Source organism: Alternaria infectoria, assembly GCF_024043175.1.
Source record: "Alternaria infectoria strain BMP 0036 chromosome Unknown scaffold_19, whole genome shotgun sequence".
Classification (NCBI taxonomy): Eukaryota; Fungi; Ascomycota; class Dothideomycetes; order Pleosporales; family Pleosporaceae; genus Alternaria; species Alternaria infectoria.
The window spans coordinates 194,689-212,726 of record NW_026250708.1 but is presented as its reverse complement, the minus strand read 5'-3'; the positions used below and the strand labels follow the sequence as shown (position 1 = coordinate 212,726).

The 18,038-nt window shown below is 53.6% G+C and overlaps 6 protein-coding genes across 6 annotated transcripts; 2 read left to right on the top strand and 4 right to left on the bottom strand.

Annotated features, from left to right (window-relative positions):
• Positions 1 to 988: 988 nt before the first annotated feature.
• J4E92_008827 (uncharacterized protein) lies at positions 989 to 3,478 on the top strand (the record flags this gene model as incomplete). Its single annotated transcript, XM_051500178.1, has 5 exons — positions 989 to 1,011; positions 1,086 to 1,169; positions 1,216 to 1,315; positions 1,369 to 2,107; positions 2,388 to 3,478. The coding sequence occupies 5 exons, from the start codon at positions 989 to 991 to the stop codon at positions 3,476 to 3,478; spliced, it is 2,037 nt and encodes a 678-aa protein (XP_051349566.1).
• Positions 3,479 to 4,212: 734 nt separating this feature from the next.
• J4E92_008826 (uncharacterized protein) lies at positions 4,213 to 5,251 on the bottom strand (the record flags this gene model as incomplete). The annotated part of the gene is made up of 2 exons (XM_051500177.1): positions 4,213 to 4,853; positions 4,906 to 5,251. The coding sequence occupies 2 exons, from the start codon at positions 5,249 to 5,251 to the stop codon at positions 4,213 to 4,215; spliced, it is 987 nt and encodes a 328-aa protein (XP_051349565.1).
• A 289-nt stretch (positions 5,252 to 5,540) lies between these two features.
• Positions 5,541 to 7,099, top strand: J4E92_008825 (uncharacterized protein; the record flags this gene model as incomplete). The annotated part of the gene is made up of 2 exons (XM_051500176.1): positions 5,541 to 5,736; positions 5,784 to 7,099. The coding sequence occupies 2 exons, from the start codon at positions 5,541 to 5,543 to the stop codon at positions 7,097 to 7,099; spliced, it is 1,512 nt and encodes a 503-aa protein (XP_051349564.1).
• A 2,370-nt stretch (positions 7,100 to 9,469) lies between these two features.
• J4E92_008824 (uncharacterized protein) lies at positions 9,470 to 10,547 on the bottom strand (the record flags this gene model as incomplete). Its single annotated transcript, XM_051500175.1, has 2 exons — positions 9,470 to 10,376; positions 10,432 to 10,547. The coding sequence occupies 2 exons, from the start codon at positions 10,545 to 10,547 to the stop codon at positions 9,470 to 9,472; spliced, it is 1,023 nt and encodes a 340-aa protein (XP_051349563.1).
• A 2,173-nt stretch (positions 10,548 to 12,720) lies between these two features.
• Positions 12,721 to 13,368, bottom strand: J4E92_008823 (uncharacterized protein; the record flags this gene model as incomplete). The annotated part of the gene is made up of 2 exons (XM_051500174.1): positions 12,721 to 12,965; positions 13,149 to 13,368. 2 exons carry the CDS (start codon positions 13,366 to 13,368, stop codon positions 12,721 to 12,723), a joined length of 465 nt encoding a protein of 154 aa, XP_051349562.1.
• A 505-nt stretch (positions 13,369 to 13,873) lies between these two features.
• On the bottom strand, positions 13,874 to 17,593 carry PAN2 (poly(A)-specific ribonuclease; the record flags this gene model as incomplete). The annotated part of the gene is made up of 7 exons (XM_051500173.1): positions 13,874 to 15,836; positions 15,886 to 16,302; positions 16,351 to 16,946; positions 16,993 to 17,119; positions 17,181 to 17,356; positions 17,413 to 17,520; positions 17,573 to 17,593. 7 exons carry the CDS (start codon positions 17,591 to 17,593, stop codon positions 13,874 to 13,876), a joined length of 3,408 nt encoding a protein of 1,135 aa, XP_051349561.1.
• Between the last annotated feature and the right edge of the window lie 445 nt (positions 17,594 to 18,038).

The following is an 18,038-nucleotide window of genomic DNA, read 5'->3' as shown; positions in this document are numbered from 1 at the left end:
CCATATGCCGTCCGGTCACGATAAGGTTATACAGCATAGTGCATGACTCGGGTTATTTGTGCGATGGCACTGCAGAGGTACATAGAAGGACGACGAGGACGACAGGACGGCGATCTGGAGGCGTTGATACGGCAAAAGAAAACACGCCAGCGCCCCAATCTTGGGTTCCTCGCTTACAAGCAGCGAGATGTCTAGAGCGAGAGCAGTAATTCTTCTCGGCGGAACTCGAATCGAAATTTTGAGGATGGCGGGGCTAGCTCGGACCACTGATAGCGGGCACGTGTCCCAAGGTTTGCTTTTGTGCTAAGGTGACAAAGTGAAGTGCCGGCAGGATCGCATTCGAGGCAAATTCCATGTCGACCTGTCTGGTCGCGCATGGGAAATTGCTGTGATGCAGTGTGCGAGTGGCCAGCGACGGCGGGATGCCGCTGAACGGCGGAGGGGACGACCGGCAGAGGGGCCCGAGGGCTAGCGCCTGCGGATCTGGAGTCAACGTCGACGCCGTCTACTTCTCTGCCCGCGCCCGTGGTCGAGGAAGTCACTATCTGGGGCGGCGGAACCTTCGTCTCGACACTCGCCCCGTGGCGCGCCCCTGCAATGGCGGCGCACGCAGCAGAACCAGGGCAAATGCGCGGGCACGATGAGTATTGGCCATGCGGACTTGTGCACCGAAGCCAATCACTACGAGGTCGCTCCCGCCAAGGCGCAGCGTTCATCCCCAATCTTTGATTCCCATGACGCAGGCGGTTATTTTCATAAACACGATGCGAGATGCGCTGAGATGACTCTTGTTCCCTTACCACGCAGCGTGAGTTTTCGCGAGCGGCCCGATGCAAGACGACAGGCGACCTGGACCCCCTCCGGCTGGTCACCCCTCGGCCGGTCCCTACGGGTCGCAGTTCAAGGTCGCCATTCCACGCTTACCACCCCGACGCGCCCCGCCACCCACCACGCCCAAGTCGCGCCAGAGGGACAGAGTCCAGCGGGCATGTCGCAACTGTCACAAGCGGAGTGCGTTGCCATTGTCTTTTCCAACATCATTCACTTTCTCTCGACCTCTAACACACGCTAGAGATCAAGTGTAGCGGCGGCCTCCCCCGCTGCAACTACTGCGACAAGACCGACAAGACATGTGTATACGAGCGCCCCAGGAAAGACCGGCTGGCGACGTCAGTTGAACGACCTGATTCCAAGTTCTGAAATTGACTCCGCCAGTGCCAAAGACCGCAACCATGCCCTCGTCTCCGTCCTCAAAGACCTCAGCTTGCGCGTCAGCGACGATGACCGACGTCGAATTGAAGATGCCCTCCAGGATGTGAGTACAGGACCTGCCAGCCGGATGCCACTGCTCAAACTAATACCGCCAAGTCAGATGACGAGGTCGGGTCGCCCGTCTCCATATCCTCTTCTTCGCGAGCATCCGCCCCTCAACCATTCTCTCAGCACTCGCGCATGCACCCCTTTGCCCCGTCCTCTAGCTATGTGCCGCTCGGAGCAGAAACCTCGCCTACCTCGGATCAGTCACCCCTTCCTCGCCTGGACGGTACTGTCCCGGAAGACTCTGGCGACGAAGACGGTGGCGAACTGCCCAATGTAGTCGAAGCAGGCTTCTTGGGCCAGATCTCCGAAGTACAGTGGCTACAGACGCTCAGGAGCAGAGTACAAGCTCTCGATACCGTTCTGCTTGGCCCACCTGACACCACTGCGCCACTCTCTCAGCCACCCTCGCCTACTTTCACTGCGTCACCCACCTCCCATGCCGCGACCCCGCTCGAACACATCGCTCTCACCAACTACTATCTCGATGACGAAGGCATCAAACTCACCGACTGTGGGAATCCCTTTGAGCTGCCGCCAGAACACACTGCAGGACTGCTATTCCAGTGCTTCACCCAGACCATCCAAGGCTCCTTTCCCATTCTCCCCCCAACTATAGAGCACCAGCTGCAACAGTACTACACCCTGGTTCGGAACGGGCAGGCTATACATTGCCCGGAGAAATGGTTTGCGCTGGTCAACCTTGTTTTTGCCATAGGCGCCAAGTTTTCACATCTCATCCAGGCTGAATGGCGAGCCGACGAGCTGGATCACATCGTCTACTTATCGCGTGCCTTTCAATTGCTTAGCATGAATGACACAATCGTTGTCCTAACGACTCCGGATCTGCTCACAACGCAGGCAAGTCTGAGCTGCTGATCTTGTTTGACTATGCTAAACGTTTCAGGCTGCTGGACTCTTTGCGATTTACTACATGACTGCTGGCCATGTAAATCGGTACGTATGCGGAAGATCTTTGCTTGTGACTACCTAGTTCATCCTCTCTTCGTCTCTTGCTTCAATCAATGTGCTTGCATGCTAATATTATGTCAGGGCTTGGGTAATGGTAGGCATGGCGATGCGATCGGCCTTCTCGCTCGGCCTTCACGTGCAACAAGATGATCAATCTGTCTCGGCCGCCCGAAGGCAGAGCATGGTCTGCACCTGGTGGAGTCTACATGCACTGGAGAGCATGCTGAGTTCGATTACGGGCCGGCCGAGCATTATACCCAACGAAGACATCACAACTCCACTGCCCAGTGCCGTGAATAGCGATCAGACCCAAAGAGTACCTGTGCTCAGTCTCGACTTTCTCGATGCCGATATCCACCTGAATCTCCTGACCCAGCAAATCATCTCCAACCTCTACACACAACGTAGATCTGCGCCATCATGGGACTACCTCCAACAAATGACCATATCTCTATGCGAACACCTTGACAAGTGGGCATTTGAATACATTCCCCAAGTTCATTCAGAAGAATGGAATTCAGCTCGCATGCCACAACGCGACGTCTTCTTGCTCAAACTTCAGTACTACCGACTGAAGGTTCTGACGACTCGTCCCTCACTCCGCCGTATTGAACGCTGTTTTCAAGCCGGAACCGATGACTTCAATTCGCTCGATCAGTCTGTGGCAGAGTCGTGCGTACAAGCGGCACGGGATGTCGCATCGCTGTTGGCAAACGAGCCTAATGTCAGAAGTCTATATGAAAAAGGGCCCTGGTGGACAATTGTCCACAACAGTATGTTGACACCTCAAATCCCCATGTCACCTACTGACCAATTCATTACAGTCATGCAATCACTCGCCGTTCTCATGATAGCCATATCCTGCCCCGATCACTTCCGCGACACACTACAAGCGTCTGTGCACAGCACACGGCAACTCGTCACCTCACTCCGCAGCATGTGCGACACAAACATGTTAGCGTCCCGCGCCTACCAGGTCGTATATTCGATAGTCAAGACGTCAAAACCGTACGTCTGGGCTGACATAGCGGACGCCTTCCCAGACGAGGTCATCATGGTGCTACAACAACCAGCACCAGCAAAGGTCGACCCGCAATATCTACCATGGCCGGACAACGACCAACCAGCTGAAGCCTTGTTCCGTTATGAAATGGACAACTTCGGCAACTACCACTTTCACATGTTATGAGGACGGGGGAGTACCTTTCGCGGCAAAACTACTGCAGCACCGACTGCACACAATATGATATGATTGGTGAGGGACCCTGGGTTCTACCGTTCAGCGGAATCAATATCTGATTCCATGCTAGCGGCCGCTTTATCACAGCCCACTCTCAAAAGGATCCTCACCTCGTCATCAGCGGGGCCAACATTCGTAAACAGGATAATTCCGCATTCTAGAACACCGCCGGCTAAAAACGGGACAACTGGAGGACCAAAGTCGGATCAAACGGCCACGTTGTATGTGTCTGCCGAATGGGGCCCAACACTCGTCGCTACCGCAACATCACTTATGCGTGTTATACCCAAATACTATCCCGAACAGCGATGCAAGAAGAAGGAGAGATGCTGTATCATAGCATCAGCATTCGCTTGCGCGTGTCACATTATCGACTCGCGTCGTAACGACGACTTTGCAGGACTATGAAGAGGTGAACTACCAAGTACATAGTATGAGGTTCACGGAACAGTAATAGCAGGATAGTAATAAAAAAGCAGTATTGGTTCATGACCAATGCATCTCCTTTGATGCAACAGCGGGGAATTTTCACATGGAGGCATACTGACAATGTCCATGTGACAGTTGTTTGATGCTGTAGGGATGCACTAGCCGGAGACTACCTAGGTAAACCCCTATAGTCTAACCCAATTGCATTGCTTCAGTCTTGCTAAACTCCAACAGGATGAATCCAGCACAGAAGCTCAAGACAGTCTGACAGGTCTCAAGCCAGCTCCTCCCGCAGCATCTCCCATCTTCTCAGTATCAATCTCTCCAATGACGCTCTTCAGCAATTCTGGCACAATCTGCGCCGCATCGCCCTGGAAGAACCAGTCCCCATCGTACAGTCCTCCCGCAGGAACATCATTGGCGTCCATGTTGATAATGGCAACCCTCGCTCCCTTGCTGCGCGCAAGATCCACATACCCGGCTGCAGGATATACCTTCGCACTCGTCCCAATGACCATGATGAGATCAATATCTTCTTCGTCCTCGATAAATGCGTCGACATCCTCCATAACCTTCTTAGGCAGTATTTCGCCAAACCAGACTACACCCGGACGTAGCAGGCCGTTCTTGCATTCGGGGCAATGGGGGAGGTGCTTGTAGTCGAGTTCCGGGATCTCGACGTTGATGTCTGAGATGTCTAGTTCGCGGGCGGCAAGGGCAGCGTTTGTGGTTGGGTCCGATTCGTCGGTGGGTATGGCGAGAGCAGGCACGATGGGGTCGGTGTAGTTGTTGCGCTCCGAGTAGTTGCAGAAGAAGTCTGAGCACTTGAGGTCGAAGAGGGAGCCGTGCAGGAGTTTGAGTTGTTCGGCGGGGTGTTGGGCGCGCGGTGATAGGCCTTAGTGGGAGTGTTAGCTATGCGACTGTAGGGGTCTGCGGTGGAGACTCACCATCAACGTTCTGGCTCAGCGTGATAAACTGCTCCTTCTTCTTCGCCAGTTCGGCAAGGGCGTAGTGGGCGGGGTTGGGCTTGGCTTTGAGGGCCATGTGCCGTCGGTAGCTGTAGAATTGCCACACGAGTCCTGGATCGCGCTCAAAGGCTTGGGGTGTTGCTAGTGAAGTCGCGTCATGCGTCCTCCACATGCCTCCCGCACCTCGAAAAGTCGGTAGTCCAGAGGAGGCGGATAGTCCCGCACCGAGAAGCGCGAGAATACGCGTCGACTTGGTCAGGTGTTGCTGGAAGCTCTCGAGGTCCTTGGGCGGAACGACGCTGGGTTGGGCGGCCGACGAGGCCATTCTGCGGATGATGTTGGGCAGCGTCACGGCGGTGGTGGTCTTCTTCGCAGACTGGGCGTGCGAAGAGTCGGAAGATAAGCGGCCGGGCGTGTCATGTGTGCGTTGTCTGTCCGACAGGCAGAAACGGGGGCCTGGAGGTGTTTGCGGGGAGGGGGGAAGCTGCGGCGGTAGTGGCACCTGCAAGGTACGTCAGGCTCCCCCACCAGCGGCCTAGCGCCCACCAGGCCGGGAAACCGATGCCTCTTCCGCCGAAGCTTGATTCGCCCGAGCCAACTCTCCGCCAACGACCATGACTTTTGCGTTAAGATGGCTGCGACCGGCTGCACGCGTGCCATACCGGTGCGATGCTGCGAGACGCGTCGGGCGGGTGCAGCCCAGAGTCGGCGGCACGAGGGCGTATGCGGCCGCTGCTGTGCCCGCCGCTGAACTCCGTTTTGGCCAACCGCTCCATGAGACGCATCCACACCTACTCAAGGCTGGGGAAGGTGATGACCGCCCGAGCAACGTCTTACCCTCTACTAACATGCTGCAGTCACCCCCGGTATTACGGCACTCGAGTACCACCAACGCCGCGCCGCCCTCGCCAAAGAACTGCCCCCAAACTCGACCGCCATCCTCGCTGCAAACGACCTGAAATATGCGTCCGGCGCCGTCTTCTACAAGTTTCACCAGGACCCAGACTTCCTGTACCTGACGGGATTCAGAGAGCAGGATGCCGTGGCGGTAATAGAGAAACACGGAGATGGAGAGCACACATTCCACCTGTACGTCCGGCCCAAGGACCCCAAGGTGGAAGCATGGGAGGGCCCACGATCAGGCGTTGAGGCCGCAGAAGACGTCTTCAACGCCGACGTGAGCGGCAGTATCGACGACTTACCGCGTCTACTCCCCGACATAGTCAACCGCGCGCAAGCCATATACACCGACCTCCCCCAATCCCGCGTATCCAAAAACCTGCTCTCACGCTACCTCGCCGGCGCAGAGCCCTCGCGCACAGGCGGTATCTTCAATGTCTTCCGCGACGCACCCGCAAGCGTGCGACCCCTCCGCCCCCTCGTCAACGAACTTCGTCTTATCAAATCTGAAGCCGAAATCACCAACATGCGCCGCGCAGGCCAGCACTCAGGCCGCGCCATCACAGACGCAATGCGGCAATCCTTCACGACGGAAAAAGATCTGGATTCTTTCCTTGACTACTGGTTCAAGCAAGACAACTGCGACGGCCCGGCATATGTCCCCGTCGTAGCTGGCGGCATCAACGCAAACACCATCCACTACGTCTCCAACGACATGCTGCTTAACCCCAAAGAACTCGTCCTCGTCGACGCGGGCGCCCAGTACGGCGGTTACGTCACGGATATAACACGCACATGGCCTGTATCTGGCAAGTTCAGCCCCGCCCAACGCGATCTCTACACCCTCCTGCTCGCAGTACAGAGATCCTGCATCTCGCTCTGCCGCACAGATTCAAACTTCACCCTCGACAAACTACACCACACAGCCTCCAATTCCCTAGCCGCCGGTCTAAAGGACCTCGGCTTCGACATGGATGCCGATGCCATCCAGACGCTGTTTCCACATCACGTGGGCCACTACGTTGGTCTCGATGTGCACGATTCTCCTGGTCTGAGCCGGAGTCGGAAATTTGAAAAGGGCATGTGTGTTACCGTTGAGCCCGGTATCTACGTCCCCAATGAAGAGCGGTGGCCCAAATGGGCGCGCGGCATAGGCATGAGGATTGAAGATAGCGTCTGTGTGGACGATGAGAGTCCATATGTCCTCACCACCGAGGCGGTCAAGGAAGTCGTCGATATAGAGGCGTTGAGGGGGACGGAGACGAAGTTGTAAATGGGAATCGTGATATCCGCTTTGATTTTTTGTGATGAACCGTGTTTGTTATTTGCTTGATGCAGCCCTGTGGTAGAGATAGCTACAGCAGCTCATCTGAGGATGAGTTTGCTCACCAGCACAGAAGATGGTCAAATAGTCGGAACTAATCTCACCCACCCCTTCATCGCAGTTCTCACCAATCACGCACAGCAGAATCGCACTAGCGGCCCGCTCTAGGTTTCCCCCACCAGAGCAGCGGGCACCAAACCTCGTCGTCAACTCGCCAAGTTTGGTCTCTGTCGAAACAATATTATTGAAACGGTCTTGTCTTGCGATTATAGGCACACAGTGTCAGTGACTACGGCTGCCGAGCTGTAGCACATCGGCATGGCCCTGTTCAGGAATGGCGCACCACGAATACAAAGCTCTCGCGGAACGTCACATCAGGCTTCTTGAGCTACCAGAAGCTTCTCAGTGTGATGAAGAACTCAAGCTGATAGATGTGTCACTGGATGGTGCGCCCCCGTATGAAACGATCTCCTATGTATGGGGCGAGCAAGACAAATCCTTTGTCTTCGACTTGGGCTTGGGGAAGTCAGTCCTCATCACGCCTACATTGCGCATCACACTTACGCGAATTCGTCCTCATTGTCAAACAGGCTACCTTTGGGTTGATCAGGTACGGCAATGTTCTACGAGACAGACAGAGATGTCTTATTAACTCTATCGTGACATTGATAGTTATGTGTCGACCAAACAAGCATCCCCGACCGCAACCAGCAAGTATCTCTCATGGGCGAGATATACAGCAAATGTCAACGCGTACTAATCTGGCTCGGGCAAGAGACACCCTCACCCGAATACATGTCCTACTACCTAGGCTCCCTCCTCCCTCCCGCAATCCAACAAAAAACCAAACACACACCCACATCAGCCTCCCATCTATCACAACCCGGTCACCAGTCCTTTGTGCGAAACCTCCTAGCCCTACCCTGGCTCACCCGAGCCTGGGTAGTGCAAGAAGCCGTGCTACCAACCAAAGCCACTTGCTTCCTCGGCACCTTCACGTTCTCGATAGAAGATCTGTGGGCCGTCGTAGTTTACTTTAGGAGTGCTGAACGGTATCTTACGCAGAAGGACTACGTCAACTTACGCCAGCTACCCGGGTATCTAGTGCTGAATGAGATTATGCGATTGCGGATGCAGGCGCGGTATCAGCGGGGTCCTAGCCCCGACGAGTCGACGTGTTTCTACCACTCACTTTCCGTCTTCGCGCCGAGATCCAGGACGTCGAATCGACATGATATTATCTTCGCTTTCCTAGGATTGCAGCGAGATCGGCGGGTTGAGATTCTGCCGGACTACGACATGGAATGGGACGTCGTACCTTGCGTAGCCACCAAATCCATCATCGAAGCTACAGCCAGTTTGAACCTATTCGGACTGCTGCACCGGAAAGACGAAGAAGCGAGTCGGTGGCCAGTTCTGGCGTCTTGGGTGCCAGATTGGTCGAGGACGGCCGAGGCAGAACCGTTGGTTTTTCCGAGGAGTTGGATTTACTTTGATGCTTCTGCTGGGAGACGGCATGAGGTGAAGGCGGTGAAGGACCTTGACGCATCGCATTTGGTGGTTACGGGAAAGATTATTGGTGAAGTGGCGCACACGCATGCGTTTACGAAAGGCCTTGCTGAGCCGCTCGCAAACCGTCATGGATGGGACGTTTGCTCTTACCTCAACTTGCCATATCTACGCTATCTGTTGGGACAGATGTGGCGACAGGAGACGACTGCCCCATCAATGGAGCGTTTGCTGAAAGTTATTCTAGCCGATGGTTCCTTCACGCTAAACCAGAAGCTAAGAGAGCACTGCAGCGAAGGTCTACCAGCTTCCGATATAGACGAGCTAGTTTCAACGTACTTGGCGACTGAAAACGCTCCAAAGGAGCGCGATGTTGTCACAATGGGTCGTTCCAAGAACGCTGATGATCTAGGGAAACGAGCGACCAGACTTCGCGATCATGCTCGCGTAGCTTGGGGCCGACAGGTTATCGTAATGCGCGATTGGAGACTTGGGCTTGCACATCGTTCGGTCTGCGAGGGCGACTTGATATGCATCATCCACGGTTCGAAAGTGCCTCTTGTGCTCCGTCGTCTTACTAACGGTTATTATCGTTTGATGGGCCAGTGCTACTTTGAAGGCGCCATGCGCGGCGAGGAAGTAAGCTGGGATGAGGCGAGTGCAGATAAATTCGTACTTGTGTAAGAGGCGCTGCTGGTAGTGTTCATGTTTGTTGGTACTTTTTCTAAACCATCTCAAGGCACGATATGATTAATTGGGTATAGATTATTTATTAAGTATACACATGAAGTGCCTGAATATCTACTGCTTCTAGTAAGTGTAGCAAAGGAGTTTACCCTGAGTATCCAAAAGATCCCTCAACTTAACAACCGGCGCCAACTTACCCAGACCAACCTCAAAGTCTAGAGTAACATTCTTGCCACTGTAGTCGAAAGGAATGATTGGGCCACCAACCTGGTGAAGGCGGTTCTTCAAGTCCTTCTGCTGCCACATCGAGAAGATGTGGTCGATGTTGCCGTGGTGGAGGTAGAAGACGGGTTCACCGGGGCTGTTGTTCGCATCACCAGCCTGTCCCAATGCACCGCCAACACCAAAGTGGCCACTGCCGTGGATGTTGGGTACCGCGAAGGTAGCCTCGCCCTCGACTGCGCGGGCAAAGCCAGTGTAGTCCTTCGAAGCCATGACCTTATCGACGAGCTTTTGGTCGGCCCAGACGTTGATGAGGGTAGGGACGAAGTCGCGCTTCAGGCAGTGAGGTTCCGGGAAGTTGACCATGAACTTATCGGGTGTGAAAGGTCCATTGGTGACACATCCACCACCTGTTCCACCTTCAACACCAAAGGGGTTCGTCTCGGGTGTGGGGTCGACCTTGACACCGTTACCGCCGAAGCCGGTATCTGGCTGCCAGATCTCAGAGTCGAAGATGCGTGTCGATGTGGGGTTTTGAGGCTCCGCATCTGCAGACCAGTTCCAGTAGGGTTGGCCGCCGGTGTAGCCGCATTCTTCGCGCAGAGCCTTTTCGTAGGTGGCGACGAAGTAGCGGTGCCAAAGTGTGAAGTGACCGACCCAGTGGATGTCGGGTGTTTGGCTGCTGTGGACGGCTTGGAAGTCGTCGAATCGGTTGATAGCGCCCTCGATGCCGGAGATGGCTGGCTTTGACGCTAAGCAAAGTACCGCATCGATGTATGCCTTCTTCTGAGGAATCGACAATTGTTTCCTAAAGGGAAGGTGGTGAGTAGGGTCTCAGAGGGTTTCAAATGTGTTAGACCTACCACTCGTAGCGCTTGATGGGGTTCTTGCAAGTCTTGGCCGCAGGTGCAGGAAGAGCCGCTGCTACTGCCGACGAAACGAGACAGAGCGAAGAGATGAGGACGTTGATCTTGACCATATTTGCGGTTGAAGTTGAAATGCGCAGCTATGTGTTTCAGATGGTTCGAAGGCGGAGTCTTGAGGTCCCTGGAGACTTGTAAAGATGGTGGGCGTCAAGCTTTATGTGCGGCTCATTGTAGGCCTTATCAGACGCATTTTACCCGTGCAAGACCCATCGAAAGGCATGATCGCTATCAAAATTAGAGCAAAGGGCAGTGAGTGGCGAACGGACGTGAGCATTGGGAATAGAAACGGGACGTTGGACCCTACGCTGTGGGATTTGGAGCGATGTCCGGGGCCTGGAAAATTCCTGTATGCATGGCGATTCAGGAGACATGCAGCCGCGCCGCATGCAAGGAAAAGTTGAATGTGTACCTGCTAATCAAATGTTAGATGCGTTAGTGTGCGGCGCAGAGATTTGCGTAGCCATCGAGTTATCCAAATACCTTGCTGCACATGTGCCATCACAGGCTATAACCGTTCAAGCTCTTCTCTGCATAGAATGTTCTTATTGTAAATCCCCATGGCTTTTCAGCGTCCGTTGGGCCTAAGGAAATGTCCCGAGCGGAAGATGTAGCGTGGCTAGTGCATGTTCCATCAAATGTAAGCTACCGAGAGCTTGGACGGCTCGTATTCCTCCCATGTGGCGCTTAACCGGAGGCGATTGGTTCGGAGGCGCTCTACACGGGAAGCCCTTATTGACGTTCTTCCTTTGAGTTCACCCATGCGCGCCCACGGTCTACTACCTAGATGTGATGGCATGGCCAGACCAATTTGAAGCGGAAACGCACGTTCTGTGTTTGCTTGAGCATTGAAGAATACAACAATTTCGGATGATTGTGGCCGGTGGGCCGGGCTGGATATTCCTGTAGGATTTACCTTGCATAGCCAAGAGGTCGTTGCCGAGATAGCTAAGATGGATGCGTGTTTTCTTCCCTCATCCTTTCGATCTTGTCGTGCTGGCGGTCACATGGGATTCTTTGAGTTCGGAACAAAGCAGCTGATAGGAAGCGTATTGTTTCTATCGGTGTTTTGCTTCCCAACGCGTGTCTTTGCTCAAACAGCAAAGTTGTTGCGATGAGGTATGTGGGCTAGGGACGGGTGAACCCCCGGGTCGGTTTGGCCCGCCTCCGCGCTGCGGCACAATCAACGTCTGAGTCGTGTGTTTAACGATTGCATTGATTGGAAGGACTCCAACATGCCCAAGTGTTCTTGTTGGCGATTGACGGGAAAAAATAGGGTCAATGGTGGCGAACGGGACTAGATGCTGGGAAGAGAAGGCACGGCACGGAGCTGCTGCACTGCCCTGGTCTCGGTGACAATGGAGCGTTCCTTCGTCCCAGGACCCTTCGTCTTCATTCGCGCTGCTCTCCTGCGTACCGGCTCTCGGCTGGGGAACGGGGAGAGCGCGCGGGTGAGTCCAGCTCCGCCTCGCAGATAGCCGAGGGGAGCTAGACTGTTTGGGGCGAAGAGCCGCATCACCAACATCCACCTTGACCGAACGAGGACAGTCGCACCGAAGTCCTAAATCCTACCCACTCTGTCGTCGTCCAACCGTTCCATCTGTCCAATGGTGGCTCCGAGACATTAGCCGCCGAGGACGGAGTTCATTCAGTCCTCTTGGAAATGCGGCATGTAATGACAGAAGGATTTGCAAGATGAAGCCGTTGGGTGATGTCGTCTTGCGACACGGCTGGGCATATTCAAGGAGAAGTTGGTAGCATTCATAGCCATGGTTCGTGCCCGTTAACGCCAGATCAACCTCATGTGAGTGCATGCCTCCAGTATGGCAGACGGTGGCTATGGTATCACTTGGGACAATGGCTCGCGGCAGCCAATGTTCGTGATCACGACTGGATTTTTAATCTTCTTCGCGACAATAGCAGTAGCACTTAGGTAAGATCTATCAGCCCTTGATAAGTACATTCGTTGACCGTTTGCTCACCTTTTCCTAGGCTTTACTGTCGCTTCACTTTCACACGGCACATAGGACTCGATGACAAGTTCATGGTAGCTGCGTGGCTGGTATCAGTTTCTCTCGGCATTCAGAATGGTTTCCTTGTTAGCTGGGGAACTGGGTATGTACATCCGTGTCTACACAGCATATGATCACTAACAGAAGAAAGTCGGCACAACGACGATCTGGATGCCTCGATCATATTGATCCCCACATTCAAGCACTGGTAAGCCACCTACTGTCCAAACAGAAAGCTCACGACTGACTCTGCTTCAGGTATGCGTATCAGCTCGTGTACCCATGGGCACTGTTCTTCGTCAAAGCCAGCATCTTGGCCCTCTACCATCGAATCTTCACCCAAACCAAATTTCGCTATACGGTCTACTGTGTAGCCGCCTTTGTTGCTGTTCAGACAGTTATCGTCACATTCGTCAACGTACGTCATACGCTGAGCTGCCGTATACTTTATTGGGCTCACCGCTGATTTACCCAGGCTTTTGAATGCGGAAAAGAGCCATGGAGGGCGTGGTCACCCACCTTTCCGAAGGGATGTAACGATCTTGCCAAGACATATTTCTCGATGGCTTCGGTCAACATCCTCACCGACATCTTCATCCTGGTTATGCCGATGCGCGCTTTTGGGCAACTGAAACTTCAACGGACCAAGCGATTTGCGCTCCTCGGCGTGTTCATGGTCGGCGGCGTAGCGGTGATTGCCTCTATCGTTCGGCTGTACGCTCTCTATGTGTACGCAGTAACGGATGATCCACCATACGATGATATTTTCGTAAGTACCAACCCAGTCGAAACCTTGAAGATCCATAATCATACTAACGCTGCAATAGATCCTCTTGCTCTCGCAAATCGAAGTAAACGCAGCCATCATATCTGCCTCCGCCCCAGCGCTCCGACCTCTTCTTACCAAGGCGTTCGCATCCTCATCCCACAACTCATCCGGTCAATACCCAGTGTCCTACGGGGTTGGTGGACCGAACTCTAAGATGTTCAGCCGTACTGCTCGAACGCGTTCAAGGGGACATATGGAGCTATACTCATTCAATGGAACAAAAAGGGTTAGTAAAGCTCCGGTAGGGGATACCCGGAATACAAGTGAAGAATCCATACTGGGCCCCGAGGGCATTACAAAGACGGTTGAAACAAGAATCGAGGAAAATTACTTGGGAGATTCTATCAATGGAGGGCATGGTAGACATGGGGAAACCCAAGGGTATGATGGTGTGAGGCATAGCGATGTATAGTATTCACGATCAATAGTCCTATAATGGAATTCTACCAGCCACCAAACAGAGCGTGCGCAAACTTTGGCGGATTAATGTTCAATTTTCCAATAGTATCATTTCATTCCTACCTACACACAAAGTCATATATCAGCGCCTGAGCGGACTGCGGAAGCCCATACTACCAAACTGGCTACCTCCCTTCTTCGGTGTCGTCAACGGATCCGGGACTTCCCCACCATAGCTACCACTCACAGCCCTATGTCCCTGCCCACCATTCCCGACAGCCCTTCCTCCACTACCTGGCGCTTTGAATCCCACCAAACTGCCCTTAGCATAGACGTCATTCAACATCTGTTCCAACACGCCCGCATCATCAAACTCCTGCCACTTTCTCCACAGCTTCAGCGCCGTCGTCGCGTCCTCGATCGAATCATGCGTGTCCTCTTGGATGCTCTCTTTCAGTACACACCAAGCCAGGAACTTCAAGTTCAGTTTTCGCTTGAAGTCTGGTTTGAACCATAGGTTGCTTGTGTCGACGACTTGGTTCTTGGGGACGTGGATGTTGATGGTGCGGAAGTCGTTGGCAAGTGAATGGCCGACGAAGACACATCCTAGATTGAGTAGCAACCATAACTTCTTGTAGGCGTGTTTCAGGGATACTGGCGCGTGTGGAGAGGTTTCGCGGCTGAGGTCGCCCGGAGATATACCAGACCATTCGGTGAGGTAGTCGACAACTTGCTCGGTTACAGCGATGTAGTCATCGATGAAGGGAAGGCCTGCCTGCTCTCCTTCGCCGCGACATACAGAGACACGAGCTAAGCCCTTGCGATCAGGACGAATGGTCTGGCGGGTGCCATCGGCCTTCATTTCGATCTCTTCGGCTTGGAGGCGAATGAACTCGGCATCGATAGCGACTGGGTAGCCAGGGCGTGGCTCTTCTGATGAGTGTTGAAGCAGCTTAAATTTCTCCTCTGGAGGCGTTGGATTAGACGACCACCACCTGTACAGAATGGAAGTGTCAAGGTTCTGTTTCCACGAGTCGTCGATCTTGTTGCGGGCAGACTTCAGCTGGAAGGTCAAGACAGACGGAAGCTTCCAACTTGTATCGAAGCGCAGAGCCTCCTCTTTGGGGATTGGTCTCACTAGGAAGTCGTTAAAGAGATGCCATCTGTCTTCTAAATCCTCTTCTCGTGACGAAGGTGCGGTGTTGATGGTCGCTACCAGGTGAGGCTTCTGACGCTCGCCGCTGTTGATATCCGCGACGACTCCAACAAGTTCATAAACCATGATCTGATGTACTCCGCGTTGCAGGTGTAGCTTCAGGTCTTGGCCTTCGAAACAGTAGAATTGACCTTGATCTACTATGATCCCGATCTCTTGCGGAAGCCAATTGGGCGTCGACCACAACAACTTGGCTTCATGGCTTTGTATGGCAGCGTTGAGCATCAACACTCCAGGTACTGACTGGATTGTCTTCCGCTGTACCATCTGCTGGTAACGGTTGCACTTTGTACACCAACCCCGAGTTTGATCTTGCCGCTCGACGCTAGCTTTCAGGATCTGTGAGAAGGTCGGACGTGCTATTCTAGTGTTCCTCATCACCTGCTTCGCAGGATATACGAGCTCATTGACGAAGTTCTTGCCTCCACGGATGGTTTCGTTATTGCACTGTGCACATCTCATGCTCGCTTTTGCCTGGGTTTCCAGTACTTGATCCATGGCTGAAGGCCCATTGTTCCCTGGAAGCATCTGTCGGAATTCTTCGGAAACCTTGTCCAACAGAAAGCGGTTGAGGTTCTGGATCATAGTGGTAAGTGCAACGTTGGGAGCAAATTCTTCAAGCAGATTCAGTGAGACTGCATTCGAAAGGCCACTGAAGGTCTTCAAGAAGTTAGATGCTTGACAGTTGAGCCCAGCCGCCTTTTCGAGCATATCGATGAGAAACCCCAGTTCGCAAAGAAGGCAAGACTCAAAGAGGCATGGCGAAGCAGTGTGTTGCAGAGCAAGATTTCGTAGCAGCGGCGTAAATCGGAAGAGTTGCAGAAGTGAATTGGCGTAAGAGTTGGTAATGTGAGTCTCTAGACCAGAGTAGGGTGTCTGGTTGTAGTAGCTGGTGCCGTGTCAGTGCGTGGGCAAATGATGTTGTTGGGAAGACATACGCAAAGTCGAAGTCATCAACACCGAACTTGCTGTACTTGATCTCCACGTTTCCATACATGGCTGGAACATCTTTGCGTGTAACATCGTCGAGATGCAGGTCGGTCAAAGTCTCCATAGTCTCTGTTATCCGGGCATCTGGCTCGGTGAAGGACTGCGATGCCCGAGCTTTCTCACTTAGAAACTTGGGGGCAGACAGCGATTCGCTCACTCTATCCACCTGCCGTGTTGCTTCGGCTTGGTTTCTGCGCTTCGTATTGGGGTTCTTGGCGTAGAATCCAATCTCGGCGCGCGTCATGTTGCCGAGTATCGTGCTATCAATCTTAGGCGGAGGGGCACCGACTTCGAAAACTAGATGACTAGGCCAACTCGAAAGCAGCTGTTCCTTGTAATATGGCATACCAACAGTACTCAGGGGTCTGGGCAGAGTAAGCAATACGTCAAGTTTGAAAATCGGTAAGACCTACGTGTCAGGGTTCCAATCCATCTGTGGGGGCGGTGGAACATTATGATCTGCAGTCTCTGTTGGGTTGCTGTATTCTGGGAAGTGTACTTTGGTCGGAGAGCCCCAAAGATGTATGTGCGAGTTGGAGTCTGCTAGTGCAATAGCCTCGCCAGAAGGTGCCATCTCAAAGCCAGTGAGGAACGAATCGTAGAAGTTCAGTTGCCGGAGGTTGGCCGAGTCGGGGTTCATGAGATCGATGACCTGCATCTGGCCGTTCTGAGAGGCGATGAAAGCTGTAGTAGACATACGGGGATGCATGCGCACATAGGCTGCACCTGTGTGGAATGGGATGGGAGGTAGCTGTTTCAGCGTCTTCAAAGAGAAGACATTGGTGAATGGGTCCAGCATATATGCATATTGTTGTCGTGGAGACCATCCGCATGTTGCAAGGAAATCGCCCTTTGCGTCCATGTCGTTGATGCTACCAGTATGACCTTCGAAGACCTTGATGACGGCAAGCGAATTTGAGTCCAAGATGTGGATGCTACCGGTCTTCGTGGCGGCGCAAAGGTACTGTCCAGCACGCTTCATGATGGTGTATTGAGCTTCGTTAGGGAGCTTCGATTGGTTAGTTCAGGGTAATTAATGAAGGCATGCGATATACCGTGTGTGTGATGATGCCCTTCTCCACGTCTACTTTGAACATTTGCGCCTGGCATCCTGCGACGAGGATCTCGCGCGTGCCTTTGGAGGTGAAGTTCATGCATGTCATGTCCTTGAACTCGGCGCTCCTATACGCTGATGGTCAGCCGCTGCCCTTGTGCGCTCTTTCCCCTTCCGCAACCAACATACGTCAGATGCCATTGTGTGAGTCCGCGGCGGTGGGAATAGTGGACGCTTTGTTTAGAGATGGAGAGAATCCCCTTCTCGGTGAAGAGGAATTGCTTGACGGGGCCATCGGGAGGCGCATGTCCGCGGTACGAGGTGTAGCGTTCGAGGTGAGGGCCGTAGAAAGACGTGACGCGCCCCTGCGAAGATGTCAGTCGCACGGCACCTGGCACGGGTCGCGTGTGAACGTACTCACATGGTTGTTTCCTGTCCATAGCAGTTCTTGTGTTGTGTCGAAAGCGAACGTCGATATGGGTACAGCGGGTAGGTGTGGTCCTGGGGGCGGCAATTGAGCGATGGCTAGCTGCGCAGTGGTCAGTACGGTAGGCGTGATTGGCATGCCGTCGGCTACCTACCTCGTCCCAATCCGCCTCCATGCTGAAGTCGCGTGTTGCAGTCCAGGAGCTCTAGGGAGCAGTCCCGACATGCCTTGCGCTTCGTGGTTGACGGACGCGTCGCGGTAGTTGGACCGTCGAGGCGTGGGGTGAGGCCGGAGCTAGAAGACGCGAGGATGTGTGCTGGTGGGACCGCGGGGCATTCGGGAACAAAGCCGCGACCACCGCCTTGGAAGGTGCTCGGCAACTCAACGTCCTTCGCGTAGAACACGAGGCTACACTTATTGCTCATGGCTATGGCACGGTGGCAAGTGATCTTGAACTTGAATGTTTGATTCCTATGAACAATCCCCAAACGCTATTTGTCCGACCGACTACGTAAAAGACCTGGCCGCAGATGATGTACGCACAAGAGTAGTGGCTCATGTACGCACGCACGAAAGGAGAAAGTAAAAGTGCATGTATCTTACCTGACAATGTAACCTAG